The 16,051-nt window shown below is 40.6% G+C and overlaps 6 protein-coding genes across 7 annotated transcripts; 4 read left to right on the top strand and 2 right to left on the bottom strand.

The window, feature by feature from the left end:
* Positions 1 to 652: 652 nt before the first annotated feature.
* Positions 653 to 8,074, top strand: LOC6649437 (C2 domain-containing protein 5). 2 transcript variants are annotated; one of them, XM_002072385.4, is made up of 10 exons: positions 653 to 961; positions 1,024 to 1,325; positions 1,381 to 1,726; positions 2,300 to 3,891; positions 4,730 to 5,063; positions 5,126 to 6,262; positions 6,326 to 6,413; positions 6,480 to 6,905; positions 6,982 to 7,254; positions 7,331 to 8,074. In XM_002072385.4, the coding sequence occupies exons 1-10, from the start codon at positions 798 to 800 to the stop codon at positions 7,391 to 7,393; spliced, it is 4,725 nt and encodes a 1,574-aa protein (XP_002072421.1). In that variant the 5' UTR covers positions 653 to 797; the 3' UTR covers positions 7,394 to 8,074. The 2 variants fall into 2 exon arrangements, with proteins under 2 accessions (XP_002072421.1, XP_023035590.1); XM_023179822.2 differs by having other exon boundaries at positions 658 to 961; positions 3,584 to 3,891.
* Positions 7,878 to 9,802, bottom strand: LOC6649436 (golgin-84). Its single transcript, XM_002072384.4, has 2 exons — positions 8,356 to 9,802; positions 7,878 to 8,299 (listed from the first exon to the last, which is right to left on the bottom strand). The coding sequence occupies exons 1-2, from the start codon at positions 9,683 to 9,685 to the stop codon at positions 8,085 to 8,087; spliced, it is 1,545 nt and encodes a 514-aa protein (XP_002072420.1). The 5' UTR covers positions 9,686 to 9,802; the 3' UTR covers positions 7,878 to 8,084.
* Positions 9,803 to 9,891: 89 nt separating this feature from the next.
* Positions 9,892 to 11,683, top strand: LOC6649435 (tRNA modification GTPase GTPBP3, mitochondrial). The gene is made up of 2 exons (XM_002072383.4): positions 9,892 to 10,484; positions 10,539 to 11,683. The coding sequence occupies exons 1-2, from the start codon at positions 9,960 to 9,962 to the stop codon at positions 11,535 to 11,537; spliced, it is 1,524 nt and encodes a 507-aa protein (XP_002072419.1). The 5' UTR covers positions 9,892 to 9,959; the 3' UTR covers positions 11,538 to 11,683.
* Positions 11,684 to 12,368: 685 nt separating this feature from the next.
* On the bottom strand, positions 12,369 to 12,992 carry LOC26529039. The gene has a single exon (XM_015177093.1). It carries the CDS (start codon positions 12,990 to 12,992, stop codon positions 12,369 to 12,371), a length of 624 nt encoding a protein of 207 aa, XP_015032579.1.
* Positions 12,993 to 13,787: 795 nt separating this feature from the next.
* LOC6649434 lies at positions 13,788 to 14,855 on the top strand. Its single transcript, XM_002072382.3, has 3 exons — positions 13,788 to 14,474; positions 14,532 to 14,648; positions 14,712 to 14,855. The coding sequence occupies exons 1-3, from the start codon at positions 13,789 to 13,791 to the stop codon at positions 14,845 to 14,847; spliced, it is 939 nt and encodes a 312-aa protein (XP_002072418.3). The 5' UTR covers position 13,788; the 3' UTR covers positions 14,848 to 14,855.
* A 74-nt stretch (positions 14,856 to 14,929) lies between these two features.
* Positions 14,930 to 16,038, top strand: LOC6649433. Its single transcript, XM_002072381.4, has one exon. The coding sequence runs from the start codon at positions 15,111 to 15,113 to the stop codon at positions 15,822 to 15,824; it is 714 nt and encodes a 237-aa protein (XP_002072417.1). The 5' UTR covers positions 14,930 to 15,110; the 3' UTR covers positions 15,825 to 16,038.
* The last annotated feature ends 13 nt before the right edge of the window (positions 16,039 to 16,051 follow it).

Here is a 16,051-nt window from a genome sequence, read left to right as displayed (position 1 = left end):
AAAAATATGGCGGCTATCGATTTTTGCCGGCGCTGCCAACCCGGGCCAATCGCATTCGCGGTGTTTGCAACCAGGGCTACAAACGGTGTTCAAACTTTTGCTCATTATTATTATTTCTTGAAATTAAATTGAATATTATTTATGTAACTTTAAACTTAGCAAAGCATTTAGATTTACAGAAAATGCCGCTTATGTTCCTATAGAAAATGATAATTAATAATTCATAACGATACAGCAGCAACTTATATTCATACAAATTTTCATTCTATTTCTTGAAAGTTTTAAGTTGAAACTTCGCGGGTTCCTAACGCAATATAATTATTTATTATCATATATATAAGTTTATATTACCTTAAAAATATGTTTAAAATATTATTTTTATTATTAAAGTGTAAGTTTTAGTTGTAAACTATAAACCTAACTATATTTTACAAGCACTGGGAACTACGGCCTACGGCTTAAACGAAAACATCCTGGGATTTGAACCCGGATCCTCTGTGTTCAGTTGACTAAATGACTGGGCCACTTAGACAACTCATCTACCGAGGACTGCATGTTTAAAATATAATATACATATATTATATATGTAGAGGTACATATAAATATTTTCTGCAGCGAACTAGTTCATAAGCCAGTTCAATGGGTTGTTTATAAGCCAGTTCAAAGGGCTGTAGGACTAGTAAAATGGAAGGAAAAATATAAGTTAAAATTAAAATAGATTAGCGTGTAAGTGGAAAGTGGTTTGTGTAGAAATTTGTTGAAAAGGAGACGTAGACGACGACTACGACTGGTACAAGATGCCTGGCAAGGTGGGTGTAAAGATAAAGGCGGCACGGAATTTGCCTGTGATGGACAAGAGCAGTGAGACAACAGATGCTTTTGTGGAAATCAAATTGGCCTCCGTAACCCACAAGACAGATGTCTTCCGCAAGAGCTTGAATCCCACTTGGAATACAGACTGGTAAAAATACATTTATATGGCTAAAGATCTCGTTGAATCTTAATTTTTTTTTTATGTTGCAGGTTTCGTTTTGAGGTGGATGACGCCGAGTTACAGGATGAACCACTTCAAATTCGTTTGATGGATTATGATACCTATTCAGCTAACGATGCAATTGGCAAGGTAAATATCAGTCTGAATCCCCTGTGTCTGGAGAGTTCTAGTCAAGCTGGCCATGGCAAAGGCTCTGTGCTGTCAGGATGGATTCCAGTTTTCGATACAATGCATGGCATACGCGGCGAAATTAATGTAATAGTTAAAGTGGATCTATTTTCGGATGTCAACAAGTTTAGGCAAAGCTCTTGCGGTATTCCCTTCTTCCACTGTGAGTACTATAATTCCTGTTTCTTGATTTAGACTAATATTTTTGTAATTTTCAGCCCAATGTGTGCCATTTGGTTATCGTGCCCAGGTGATTCATGGTTTTGTTGAAGAACTGGTGGTCAATGATGACCCAGAATATCAATGGATTGATAAAATACGCACTCCCCGTGCTTCCAACGAGGCCCGACAGGTGGTCTTTCTTAAGCTTTCAGGACAAGTACAAAGGAAAATGGGTCTAAAGGCCATTAATTTGGGTGCGAATGCAGTGATTGGCTATACCCAATGTTTTGATCTAGAGGGTGATGTGGGTGTAGTGGCTCGAGGAGTTGGCACAGCCGTCACACTCATCAAAGACACCAGCAGCAGCCAGCCAAATAGTGCTGATGTGGCGCTAATTGAAGAGTGAGTAGTCAGAGTCAGATTCTTTAATATAGTATTCTCAGGTTGATATTTGTATATATCATGAAATGCAAATATTACGTAACTGTGGAATCATTTTATTCCCAATTGTCAAGTGTCAGTTATGTATATAGCTTGCATTTCCTGTACATGTACAAGTTATATAATATAATATACATACATATATCTGGAACTTCTCTGATAGTTACAGTAGTAGAATCAAAACCAAACAGACTAAATGAAATGTGATATATAAGATTTTAAAGCGTCTATTTCTCTTGGTATTCTCCCCAATTCGTCACACCAAAATGTTTCTCGTTTAATCTCTCTCATCTCAATTTCTTCTCTATTATTTTTATTATTATTATGGCTCCTTGTCGTATTGTATTGCACGCTCCAAATATTGTTGTTTTTCTTTTACCTTTTTTTTTTTTAAAAATTTATTATTATTTTTTATGTCGTGTGTTCGTGTATCGTGTTGGGATCTGGTTATAACCCATTTGTACCTTCTACTCTCATATCTACTCCTTATCCTTACGCCTACTCACAATTCCCCAAAAAAATATTATCACATAGACTTGCCCAAAAGTACCTAGATTTTCTCAACTGTTCAGGGGCAAGCAGCTCAAGTTTGATGACTCCATGTCGCCTGAATATATACAAACCTCAAAAGCCAAGTGCGACATCGATGTTCTATTTGGAGAGCGCTAGCTCGGATACCGAAGATGCGGAAATTATGCAGAATCTTATCCAACAAGAGGATGAGCGAGGTGAACGTTCGCGACGTGAAAAGAAATTAAGGCATCGCATGAGACGTTTGACTCTATCGTCGAAGAATTTGTTTAGCGAGAAATATGCCACATTGTTGCGCCGCATAGAACCCAAAATACCAGAGAATGCCACACAATCGCTGACCAGCATATTTGGTGGTCTACCCAGTCCTGGTCATAGCTCGAATGGCTCCCGTGGACGACGCCGCAGAGCCCAATCCCGATTCGCATTAAGTCGTAAGGGTACTCAACCAAATATTGTGCGATCCATAAGCAATGATACGGGAGTTAGACCAACAAGTGCCCATCATTTAACTGTCCCCTTGCTGGCTGATTATCAAGAAAATACACGCTCGGCTCCCGATTTGGGTCCATTGGAAGAGGACTCGACGTATCTAAGCGATTCCAGTGAAGATTCTCTGCAGTTGGGTGTTCTAATTGCAGCGCCAAAGAGCCAGAATTCAATTGATGATGAGTTGCAAGACAATTGGATAAAACCGGGTGAAACCCGAAGCTGCGAGAATAGTCAATTGGACTTGAAGGCAGGCGAATCCAAGCCATATCATATATTGAAAGAATTGAAAAATTTCTCCCATTGCTTAAGAAATATGTTGTATCCCAGGGCAAGTAAGGATAACGAAATTATTGCTTACAATAGGAAACCTTCTTTGGTATTAAGTTTGGAGCGTAAAACCTATTACAGCTCTCAGCCAGAATTACCCACTTGTTCCGATAATAATGAAGGCAATAGAAAACTTAGTCAATCAGTTTCAATGTTGCAATTGAATGATTTACCCAGTTATGAAATAAAAAGTCAGAAAAAAGAAGTGGAGGATGCCATCAGAGAGAAGGAGGCAGCATTTAAATCACAGTCCTTAACTCCTGTACCCGAGTTGCGTGTTTGTCCTTCGTCACCTCAATCAACGCCCACGAAAGCTGAGCTAGTTAGCCATACCTTTGACCAACCACAACAACGTTTAGATCATTTTGTATATATCTCTAATAGTACTAACCATAGTAATAACAATAATCAATCATCATTGCTTGCTCCATTTGCCATACAACAACAACAACAACAACGTGAACTTAGGTCCAGCACTGAAATCCAACAGCAGCCATCGATAGGAACTGCAGTAACTGATGCTACAGCCATACCTGTTCCAGTCGCTGCTATGACCAGCAACACAGAAATACCCAATGCCAAACGTTTTGCTTCACCGGTGAATACCAGTCGCCTTAAGCTCACTCCCAGCCCATCTAAAAGTGGCATATCGGCGACTACAAATGCAGATAGTGCTTCAACATCAACCACATCGACGGCCACAACTATGGTGCCCACCACTGTGGGGGAAATATGTCGTCGCTCATCGGATTCGGATTTAAGTGTTACTCCCAAAGGTAGGCAAAAAAGCATATATTTTTACAAAAAAAAAAAAGGGGAAGCGAAATGGGTGTAACTAATAAGCTCTAAGCATTAAGAATAGGCCAACAAGAAAAGTGGTCTGGAGTCATCCTCTATTTACCATGTGTGTGTATGTGTGTGTGTGTTTGTGCTCCAAATGTCCCATAAAATGTCTTCTAATGTTCTCTCTCTATCTCACTACTCTGCTGCACTTCATCAACAAATAGGCATTGCCTTTACATTCCATCGCAAGCGTAAGTAGCTCGATGTGCCCACCTCTCAATGTCAATTGTGTGTGTCCTGTTTCAAAGGATCGGTGTGTGCTGTGTGTGTTTCTCTGTTCTTACATCTATTTTTGCCTAGCAGGATGTGTTGTTGCCTACTTACTAAATTTATATCTGAATGTCCCAGCTCTCTACTATCTCTGTCTGTCTCTTTGTTTCTCTGTTTTAATGTGAATCGCACTGTTTCATTTAAATATATGCTTTATCCATTTTACATCCCAAGTGATCAAAAAAAGTTAGACCAGGATCTACAAAAAAGGCTGAATTAATTTATGAACTTTTCTAATAAAATTGAGAAACTTACTCATACTTTCAAGGATTTCAAATTTACAAGCTCTTTTTAAATCGCTTAAACATTTGTCAACTCTTTAAACTGAAAGAAAATACCTCCTTACATATATTCCATGCGTAAACCTCACTTCCCTTTCCAAACTTTCGTTGTTTACATATATAGTTATATATTTAAATATATCCATGTATATATGTGCCCATTGTTAGAAAAACAAAGACGCGTAAATTCGTATTAAAAATTATTTTGAAATATTCACAGGAAATTCAATTTGTGTGGCCAGTGAGCGTTTAGTAGCTGCCACAGCCATGATGCGTCTATCTCAGCCTGTGGCAAAAACTGGAGCAACAGCTGATACGCTAGATATGCTGGAATACCCCTTCTTGACCATGACAAAATATCCTACAGGCTTCATACTTCATTTGGGTGCAACTGTGGCAGCCCGCTCAGTGAAATTACTTGAACGTGTACCCAATCCCGATGAACCGGAGGTGCGTGATAGCTGGTGGACTGAATTGCGTATGGAGATACGTTCGCATGCCCGCTCTCTGGGTTGTAATGTGGTATTGGGCTACGCGGAGACCACAACCATTTCGTAAGCAAAAATGATCCATAATACAAATTATAGATGATTGATTTTTTTATTCTTTTATTCAGTGATGATGTGTGTGTATTATCCGCCACTGGAACGGCGGCTGTGATCAACATGGTGTTCAATAGATCAATTTCACAAACCGATATATTTGCAATATCCAAGGCCGCGACTACTCTGCCACCAGGAGGCATGTCCACTTCTCTGGAAGAACGGGACGCAAATGGCAGCGAACCAAGTGTAAGCAAAGAAAGCGGTTCAACAAGTGGAGCTGGCGGCTCGAGTACAGGCAAGCGTTATGGAATGCCACCATTGCTTAATGGCTCTCGCAATACTTGCGTCATTTGTCATATACCCTACAATTTGAGCTCTGTGCCCTTCAATGTGAAAATGAAGAAATGTGCGGTTTGTCGCAAGGGTCGGGTGCCCGACGTCCTATTGGCCACATTGGAAGTACCCGAGTATTTACAGGTCACCGGACGCGGTTGCTTCATGCAGGCTCAAGTGGTACGCGCTAAAAGAGATTTGCGTTCCGAATTGAATGCCAAAGAGATTTCCGATGGTCTACCATTTCTTGAATACGAGCTCCATCGGGTTTTGATCAATAAGCTTAAGGCCAAGGGAATGAATGCCATTTTCGGACTACGTACACAAGTTGCCATTGGAGAGCGAATGATTGCTTTAATAGCCACCGGAACAGCCTTGTTTCTAACAGCATTGCCGGTGCCTCAAGTACCCAAAATTGTGGCCGGAAATTCGTGGACTGATAAGCAAAAGCTAAATGAGTTGCAAAAGAAATTGCAAGAGACATTTGAACGTAACCAGGAGATCTATCAGCTGAAAAGTATGGATCCCGATTTAGCTTTAGCATCAGGAACTGCCGCCACGGGCCAAAATGCATCCGGTGAAAGTCGTCAATCTGAATCAGATGATTCCGATGAGGAGGAAATTAATGAAATCGATTTGAATTGCGGCAATAAAGAGTTGTGCGTCCTGGAAGTGGATGACATAGAAGACTTAGAGATTATATCCTTGCTAATGGAACCTTATCCACCGGAGGGATTTCATGTGGTTAATACCCAGAATGTACCTGGAATGCAGGAAATGGATACGGTAAAGAATTTGCAAATGTTTACCCAAGTTTGGCGTGCGCGCCTCGATGTGGGACAGAGTGTCAATGGATTTCCAAAACATTTTCAACGGTGAGCTTGGATCTCAAGAGATTAGGACAATTTTATAATTCATTTATTGGCTTACCTACACAGCTTACTGCAGACAATTTACTTCAAATTGCGCACCATGATACCCTGTGCTATATGCGATTTGCGTTTTCGTTTGGATCTACCCGAAACGGTATGTCAAAGAGATCACCTCTTGAGCAAAGCAACCATAACTTTCATTGTCTAATTTTCATTGTAGGATCAAATCCAATTACTAGTGACTGGTATGGCTATGGGTCTAACTGATGGCAATAAAATGAAATATCGCCGCCGTCAACAACCGCAACAGCAGCAGAATGGCCTCCATGAGGTAGCTACTATAGCCGCCATGACAGCGCCACCACCTCAATCTTTGATAATGCATCCCACGCAATCGCAACCGGAGATAAATGGCAAACGTCAGCTACAAGAAGAAGATTACATATTCCCTCTCGATGAGGATCAAATGGTGGATACACCGACACCAACTAGCTCTGCCATACCACCATTTGGCATGAGTTCTTTTAAAATGCGCAAAACGTCACCATCACGGCTGGGCAATTTGGGCAACCTGACACCGGGTCTTTCACCAGCAGCGATAGCACACAGGTCCCTTAACGCGGCTCCAATTCCGCGTAATCGTTTTGTAAGCGATGAAAGATATGATGTTGTTAATTCAATAATTCTCATTGATTTGATTTTTGTCTTATATGCTGGTTCAGTTTCCCCTGCGGGATCGTTTTGGTGTGGATTTGACGCCATTGAGTTTTATACCCGGTGGACGTATTGAGAAGTATTTGGGCAATTTGAATTTCTTCTTCATCCGAGAGAGCACTTCGATACGCGAGAATGGTGGTATTAGTGGCTTTGTTCATGGCTTTATAACCGAATTACTAGCTGTAGTCAGAGCCCACATAGCTTCAGTGGGTGGCAATGCCATGGTCTCATTTTACATCACGGAATTGATATTGTTTGATAATCAGCATAAGAACCAGGTAAGCCAAAGAACTATCTGTTAGTATCCAGTGAGAACTAAAGAATAATCGAATTTCTACTCGTTCTCGTTCTTAGGGTCAGTGCCTGATTAGCATTGGCGGCGATGCTGTCTATGTTAGCTACTACGCTGATGACTGATATAAACGTTTGCGGGGCATATAGCGCTTATTTTACGCCAACCGTCCCAAGAGTCTTTATTTGTGAAGAAACAAATGTACTATCAACGCCAAGTTTACTTAGCCCTCACTCTCTATATGACTATATCCATGACTTCCTCTTCAGCACTGACTTTATGACAATTGATTGCCCAGCATTCTTTAATTTATACAGTGGTACTTATTGCATGATAGTCGAGAGCTTGCTCTAGACATATTTTCTTACCAACCAGAAAACAGAAATCCAAACCTATTTTAAGAAGGTGAAACACTTTTTAGAACTAGTTTGGCATCTTTCTGGTTGCCTTCCCAAAAATACAAAACAATTAACTCTACTTAAACTAAACTAGTTCTAGTTGAATTCTACTTATCTGCAATATACGAACTGTGAACTGTTCTATCTTTAACCTTAGAGTAGTGTGAATTTTGTTCAATCTTGTTATGTCTAACTTTTTTTTTGTTTTTTGTCAACTTATTGTACATATAGCTTATAGCTGATGTTTATTGAATTTAGAAATTATATATCTAGCTAGAAAGATGATACACAATACACATACGTATAAACATAAAATACAATAGATAAAAATACATATTTGAATGTATGTAAAATATAGTAATATAACGAAATGGTTGCAAAATAAAATCAAGAAAACTTTTGCTCAAATTAAAGTTATTTAATTGGGCGTAGTGGATAGTAAGACAAACATAACCCAAAGATGTAAGAGAGCAACATAAAGAATTACAGAGATGCGCATCATGGGATAACGACGTAAAAATGTACCCACACGGATACCCATGGAATCAGCCTGACGTAGAGCACGTTTAAATCGTCGTGCCACTCGGTTATCAAATGGACTGGGATGCATTAGAGTCGGAAATTGAGCTTTAACTGCAATAAAAAATATAGATTAGCTAACGATTTAAAGTCTAGCTTTTAAGTGTTACCATCATCTGTGCTATTCAAGAGTAGAGCATTGTTCCGTGAATTTGTGTTGCCCTTTTGGTGCTCCATATCTACCATGTGGGCATTCTGTTGCAATTGGTTATGCATTTTTTCGTACTGGAGCCTCAGGGCATTTCTTTCACCAGTCACCCGTTCGAGCAGACTTTGACGTTCGACCAGCGATTCGGTTAGTGCCTGCAGACGGCTCTCATAGTCAATTTTAACATTTGTCTGATGTCCTCCTTCGTTTAGGCGCTTGCGTAGTTGTTGCACCTGTTGCTCCCGCTCCGCTGTGACCGCCGTTTGTTGGCTTAACTTTTGTTTGAGCGTTGATATAGATGAGTTTAACTCTTGACTAAGCAAACGATGTTCTAGTTCATGTGATACATTCGAGTCGCGTGACTGACTTAGCTCCTTGGCCAGTAATTCTTCGCGTTGGCAAGCTGTGCTTAATTCGAACTCGTATTGCCTCGTCTGGCTGATTTGATCCTCCAATTGAAGACGTAAACGTTGCAATTCCTCGTTATTGTGCTGTAGTTCTTGCTTTAGAGCATTTTGTTCCATTTCCAAGAAACGTGTTTCACTAGTAGTGGGTGGGTCCAGTTCGCTATTTCTATCCTGAGGTTTGGCCTTTAGTTCGGCTATAAGATTATCTTTGACCTGAAGGGCACGCTGAGCTTTAGACCGATATTCCTGGAGTTCCATCCGCTGTTGTTCTGTCTCTTTGGTTTGCATTTGCAACTTGTGGGCGGTGTTCATGTATTCCTGCTGTAATTTAGCCAGATTCGTTTCCAGTTCGGATATGGAATGAACATAAGCCATGTGTGCCGACTGAGCCTGGTTCAGATCGTGGACGGCCTTGTCCCGTTCATCGGACAGAGTTTTAGACAGAGTTTCCAACTCTTGGCTTCGTTGCTGAAGAGCGAAATTCTCGCTATCACGATTCAGAGCTTCCAAACGTAGACGCAATTCATCCCGCTCGGCTGTGATCTCGCTAAGAGCTATTTTAAAAGCGGCCAATTCGTGAGTATCCATTGCACTGGTCACAGTATCTGGATTGGAGTAAGTGGAGAAACTCGCTGACGTTGGCAGCTTTGTACGCAACTCCTTGGTCACGACTGGAGAGCCTTCGCTTTTAACACTGGATGCGCTGTTAGTAACAAACGGACGCTTTGCTGGCGATAGGGTGGTCTTCAAAGATTGGGTGCTGGAGATGCTGCTGGTCATCGCAGCAGATGGAGAGTCCGTTTGCAATGCTGTGGCAGCATTTTGATCAATTTTATTCAATATGTTCTCGGCTTTATCTGCCAGTCCAGTGATCCAGGACGACATGATGAGATGCTCAGCAGCAGCAGCTTTGAAATTTATATGCTGAGAAAATTTTTAATACGTGGAAAATTACTGTTGTGTTTTTTCTTGTTGTTTTGTTGTGATGGAGATTTATTAGTGATGTGCGTCAGCAATGTGACTTCATACGCGTAAGTTCGATAGTTTATTGACTGCCATCTCTAATGTACAACCATCACTAGCAAACAACTGGCATAAAATGCTGCCAGCTGATTATTTGCGCTTGATATATTTATAGCGCTTGTGAAGATGAGATGCAATGGCTTTGCTGCGGAACATATCCAATAGTTTTTGTCGCATTTTTCAACGGCAAGCCAGTTCCGATTCCGCTTGTACCATCTATAGCCTGAGTTCCGGCCACGTAAAGTGTGGCGTTTCCGTTATACGCCTCTCGGGACCAAGGACAAAACAGGCATTGCGAGCCATAATAGCAAGTGGAAGTAAAAACACTCAAAATGGATTTGAATTCGAGCCAAAGCCCAGACAGGCCTATCTTAAATCCTTCTATCACCCAGTTAGCAAAGAGATGATAGATAGAGGTCTATTACTCTGGTTCCCAGGGCCGGCTTCATTCACTGGAGAGGATTCCTGTGAGTTTCAAGTGCATGGTTCTCTAGCTGTAATAGCTGCCATGTTGGATGCACTGGGTCAGTGTGATGGCTTAAGGCCGGCGGAACCGGGCGAATTCACCAAGCGAGCCTTCTTTGGAGGCAAACTAGATTTAACAGAAGTTGAGGGCTTGGCTGATCTTATACATGCTGAAACTGAAGCCCAAAGAAAGCAGGTGAGTGCTTACCACATTCTTGGATTTTATTCAATTTAACGAAGAGAATTTTAGGCCCTACTACAAAGTACTGGAGCACTGGCCCGTCTCTATGATAGCTGGCGCAAGCGGCTTATTCGTTGTGCTGCACATTTGGAGGCATACATTGACTTTGCCGAAGAAGAGCAAATCGAAGGCGGAGTGATTCTTCAACTGACTCGTGAACTAAATACTGTGAAAGCAGAAATACGGGATCACTTGAACGACCAGCGTCAGGGTGAACTTTTGCGTGATGGTGTCCGCACTTGCATTGTGGGTGCACCCAATGTAGGCAAAAGTAGTCTCCTAAATATGCTCTGTCAAAGATCTGTATCCATTGTGACTCCTCAGGCTGGGACAACTCGTGACATAATAGAGACCATGCACAATTTTGGTGGTTATCCGGTGGTTTTTGCCGATACAGCTGGTCTACGTAGGCAAACCAGCGATGCCATAGAACTGGAGGGCATGCAACGAGCCAAACAGTGGATCAACCAATCCGATTTGATACTTCTCGTTGCCGATGCTAGAGAATTGGCAACATTAGACAGTAGCCAATCGAAATCATTAACTAACTATATAGAAAAATACCTGAATGATCTGGATATACAGCTAGATCTATATAATGGCAATGTGTTAAAACTAGTGGCTAATAAAACCGACACTCTGACGACAGACGAGTTGAAAAATCTCCATAAACTTAGCAATATTTTGACAATATCGTGTCTTCAACCAACTAACGAGGCATTGCAACGATTTCTTCAAGCTCTGGAGCAACAATTGCAGCAACTATGCGGCACACCACGAGCAGAACATCCACGCATCACCCACATGCGCTATCGCCAGCAACTGGAGCGCTGCATTGAGCACATTGACATATTTTTAAGCGATTACAAACCAGATGTCTATCCAGACATGGCAATAGCCGCACAGAAATTACGTCAATCGGTCCGCTGCATAGAACGCATCACCGGTCATGTCAGCTGCGAAGATATACTAGATGTGGTGTTCAAGGACTTCTGTATTGGAAAATAGTTCTTAAGAATAAATAACTTAGAGACTGCATCCAGTTAAACTTAGTAGATATTCTGACCCGTTGAGTATTTTGTGGTGAAACATATAATCCCTTCATATTTAATTTTTATAAACATTGGAATAATATATATGATTATCATAGAATATATATTTATTATCTTGTAATTTTATATTTAATTTTCTTTATGCCATAATATTATCCAAAAAAAAGTAAAAGAAAGCATAAATTTCTCAATCTGTAAAATGATCACAATCATTATCGTCTCCCCGTTTAGGTTTATATACCTTGATACATTTTTTGTTTTGGACCGGCCGTTTCTGGGGACGACGACTGTTTGGATGGTGCTGAATGGACCTGGGTGAACGTTCCTTTTGTTTGCCGGTCCGTCTTAGACGACGCCAATAATCAAAATCCCGTGGTCCTCGAATGGGCATATTTGGTAATTTAAATGGTCCACCCTTGCGAGTGGCCAAACATCTTACCAGAAGACTTAAGCACAAAAAATTACTAAATTGAGGCATTGATATAAAATTTGGTATAAAATTTGGTATAAAATTTCGAATTTTCTTTACGATTTTGCCAAAAGGGGTAGTAAATATATCTGTAATACTTGTGTTAGATTTGACATATAATACAATATGTATTTGATTAAGACTTTCATTACACTCGAAATTTAAGGTCAATCTTATGTAATATTCGCCACTTTTGGCAAGTCTAATTATCTGTGAATATTAACAGCCAATGCGGTGGGAAGACGAAGCGATCTCGAAAAGAACTGCTATAATTTTGAAAACTTCACATGGCACTCTGGATGGGTAGATGCGTTCATTTTAGTAGTAGAACTGCGTCTGACGATCGCGCCCCACGTCAACGGCACTACGGGTCATAATTGGTGGTGGACAATTGTTCGCGGCACGGCCAAAACGATTGCGATTGACCATGGCATTATTGTTGTCCCATTGGCTAATGAACTGACGTGCCTCGTCACCACATGGCTTGGCGGTCTCCGGACGCTCCTCACGAGAGCGACGACGACATGTGACAGTTTTCAATTGATTTTCAACCAGGGCAAAGTTTACCACCTGACGTTTCGGCTTGGCGACCATGGCTTCCGGAAAATTCACCCAAGTACAATCAAAGTTCCGTTGTTTTATATCCTGTTTTTTATACAAGATATCATCCAAACGACTTTGGTGCCACTTAGCTTCCATTTTCTGTCGACGCTCAACCGAGTCATCCTGGTCCCACATGGAGCGATGCTTGTTTATCTGATAGATTTTGGTTTTCTCACGTTCCCTGTCCAGATGCACCTTGGGCAGATTGGCGGACGAACTGGCACGATGGACAGCCTGAGGCACAATACGTTTTCCGATGTGACGTGTCTGTGCGCCTGCGATCCGAGAATGCAACAACTCCATGCAACGATTAATTACAACTTTTGACGATCCTTGCATTTTCCCCATATTTAAACGCTATAAATTTGTATTATAAACTACTACTAATACACGAAAAAAATTTATTTGATTTTTATAAAAACTAAACTATGAGCTGCCGAAATGAACCAAACTTGTAAAACTTATGATAAATCTATAGAAATTACTTGCACAAGTTAACTAAATTCTTAGTCCAAATTTTTGTCATAGCCAACTTGGTGGAAACTTGAATTTTGTCTTGGCCCACTTGATGGAATTTTAAGACTTGTATAAACATTATCTTGATGTGAAAATTGTGAAAATTAGCATCTTCTACTGTTTTATCTTTCAATAAAATGAGTTAAAAGTAAGCTCCATTTTTAGTATCCTTGATGTACTTAATGACTATCCGTCTTATCCCATCTTAAACACATCCCAGAATAAAACCTAATCAAACATCTAACCCATCTTAATCCCGAAAATGTAATATAAAAGTACTTCCAAAACAACAATGCATCATTTTTTGATGGGATTTGATTTCAATATATAAAACGTGCAACAAAAACAAAAATGAAGTTTATCGTCTTTATAGGTATAAATATGCTCGACTAATGAATTTTTGAATATTAAGTTCAAATGGGTGAGTTCTCGGGATTTGTCTACAGCCCTCTTTTGTTTTGACTAAAAACAGTTTGTATATGTGTACCTAAATATGTATTTGCGTGTGAGATAACGTTTGTTGTAATTAGCGCACATCTGTACGCAAGTGTTAATTTTCAAATGTAGGCATTTTATTTGGAGTTCAGTTTATTTTCAGTTGTCATCAAAGTTCGTTGCCATGAGGTGGTGGTGTAGGCCTATGTTAGTTTTGGTATTGGCCAACTACTTAAGTTTGGCTAATCTAACATCTTCAACAGTTAGTGAAACGAAATTCTTATCCCGCCGTGTTCGTGGTCTTATATTTCCCGATAAAGCTTCTCTACTTTTAACGGCTGCTCTTACAAAACTAATATTAGGTGGACGCCCAAGTGGTTTGCAATATAGTTTAGAGTTTGATATGTATGTACCGTTGCCCGATTCCATTCATGGATGGGAGCCAACGATTCTCCATAGGCATTTAAAACCTATGCCAAAGATGCCAATGTTGGCGATGAAACCAAAACAACGTTGGGATTGGTATGATTACCGGATGGAAGGTGGAAGTGAAACTGGAAGACCCTATTATTCATACTATGGTTACAATCCTACTACGAGCTATAAGACAAACGGAATTTCAACTAACAACTTCTATAAAACTCCTTGGCATGTGGACAACAATCCTTCTACAAGCTATAAGATCAACAGAATTTCAACTAACAACTTCTATAAAACTCCTTGGCATTTGGGCAAACCTTCAAGGACTTGGAATAGTGGCAATGACGAGGAAGTCTATGATTCTTGGTTGCATGTGCCGACTTGGAAACTAAATCGAGACTATAGAGAACGTCGTGATATTTATGATCAATTTGAGGCCATGGGACATGTGTAAAATAGTACAAAATTTTCTCATACTCGAACGCCTAATCATTATAATTTCTTTAGTTTTCAGTTAGACCTACGATCTTGTATTAAACGAGCCATGTGTGAGTTGAGGGCTCGAGTGAATCAGCAACATGATGATGGTCTCCTTATGGAAGATCTAATGCGGATTATATTAACGTAAACCAAATATCAATCTAATATCAAGAGAAATGTTCTCATTTATATATTTATTGCTTGCAGGATACCCGATAATGTAATCGATGATCCCAAGTACAAGCACCGCTTGGATATTAAGGATTGTGAACGTTTTTATGCTGTTACATGTCCATATAGAGTTCTCGATTTTCTAACACAAAGTCCAAAAAATAGAGAATAAACAAGATTGCCATGAAATTTAATGTCAGTTGTGGAAACTTTATCAGTTAGGTATAGACCTGAAATGCTGCTCAGTATTATTCGGTCTTTCGGCTGATCAGATCGTTCCGCCCCTCTCGCCTTATAAATATATTTTCTGTTGTTTTTAACCTTGCTTTTCAAAATTCTAAAGAAAAAAACAGCTAAGTAAAAAAAAACTTTCGGTTTGTTTTCGATACCAATTAGAAGAGTGCCTTTGCTTTAAATCTAAATCAAACAGTTGCAATGAGTTGCCTTAGTCTACGTGTGGCTCGACATGCGCCCCTTCGGAATCTCCTAGCTCGTAAGTTTCCGTCCCCTACCGACTGCCTTCGCATGTCCTCGAGTTGCGATAAAAAAGAGCCGAGCACTTGCGGAAAGGTATCCTTCATATGTGGGAAGCCAGAGATGATGGGCAAGAAACCGGAACCGTCCAAGGTTAAGGCGCAATTCAAGTCGATGTGGTTGAATCCCTTCTGTGACGAGGAGGAACCACACTGTCCTTACAATCCACGCTTTGACGACATTTATTACGTGGAATCTGACAAGGCGGCACGCAGATACTGGCAGACCTGGGTGTCTTGTCCTCCACTTCAGATCAAGCCAAAGAAGATATGCTGCAACGTGAAATCCGAACAGCCACCTCTAAGACGTCGTAAGCACGGTAAGCCAAAGACTGCTTGCGCTCAGCCGGAGCCGTGCCCGGATCGTTCATTTATCGATTGTCCACGATTCAAGCGTAAGTGCCACAAGGCGGGGCGCATACCGCCCAGTTGTTTCAGATCTAGAGGGCCAAGCCATTGTGCGAAACCGCTGACTCCCTATCCGTCGTTTTCCGAATGTCGCCGCCTGAAGCCCGAGGCTCCCCCTTTGAGTGAATGCATTTGCTGGAGGAAGCCAATGTTGTGTGAGGCGTGGGTTGAATTCCGTAAGCGAGCCGAGCAAAAGAAACTAAAGTAGTTAGTATAAACGAAGGAAGATGGATTTCAAAAAGCGGCTTTGATCAAAGTTTGAGCTGTCTCTCATAACGCTCATATTGAGAAAGGAATATATGGATGTAACAATAAGAAGGTTCTTTTTATTGATCCGACGTGAACGAAAGTTTTTTTCTTACAAAAAACAAAAGAATGCTCAGACTTTTATTTGGTAAATTATATGCCCTGAGAAATGTTTATTTGGTATTGTTT

This window comes from Drosophila willistoni, chromosome 3R (assembly GCF_018902025.1).
Source record: "Drosophila willistoni isolate 14030-0811.24 chromosome 3R, UCI_dwil_1.1, whole genome shotgun sequence".
In the NCBI taxonomy this organism is placed as follows: Eukaryota; Metazoa; Arthropoda; class Insecta; order Diptera; family Drosophilidae; genus Drosophila; species Drosophila willistoni.
The sequence above is the reverse complement of the archived record's forward strand: the minus strand, read 5'-3'. Positions and strand labels throughout refer to the sequence as shown.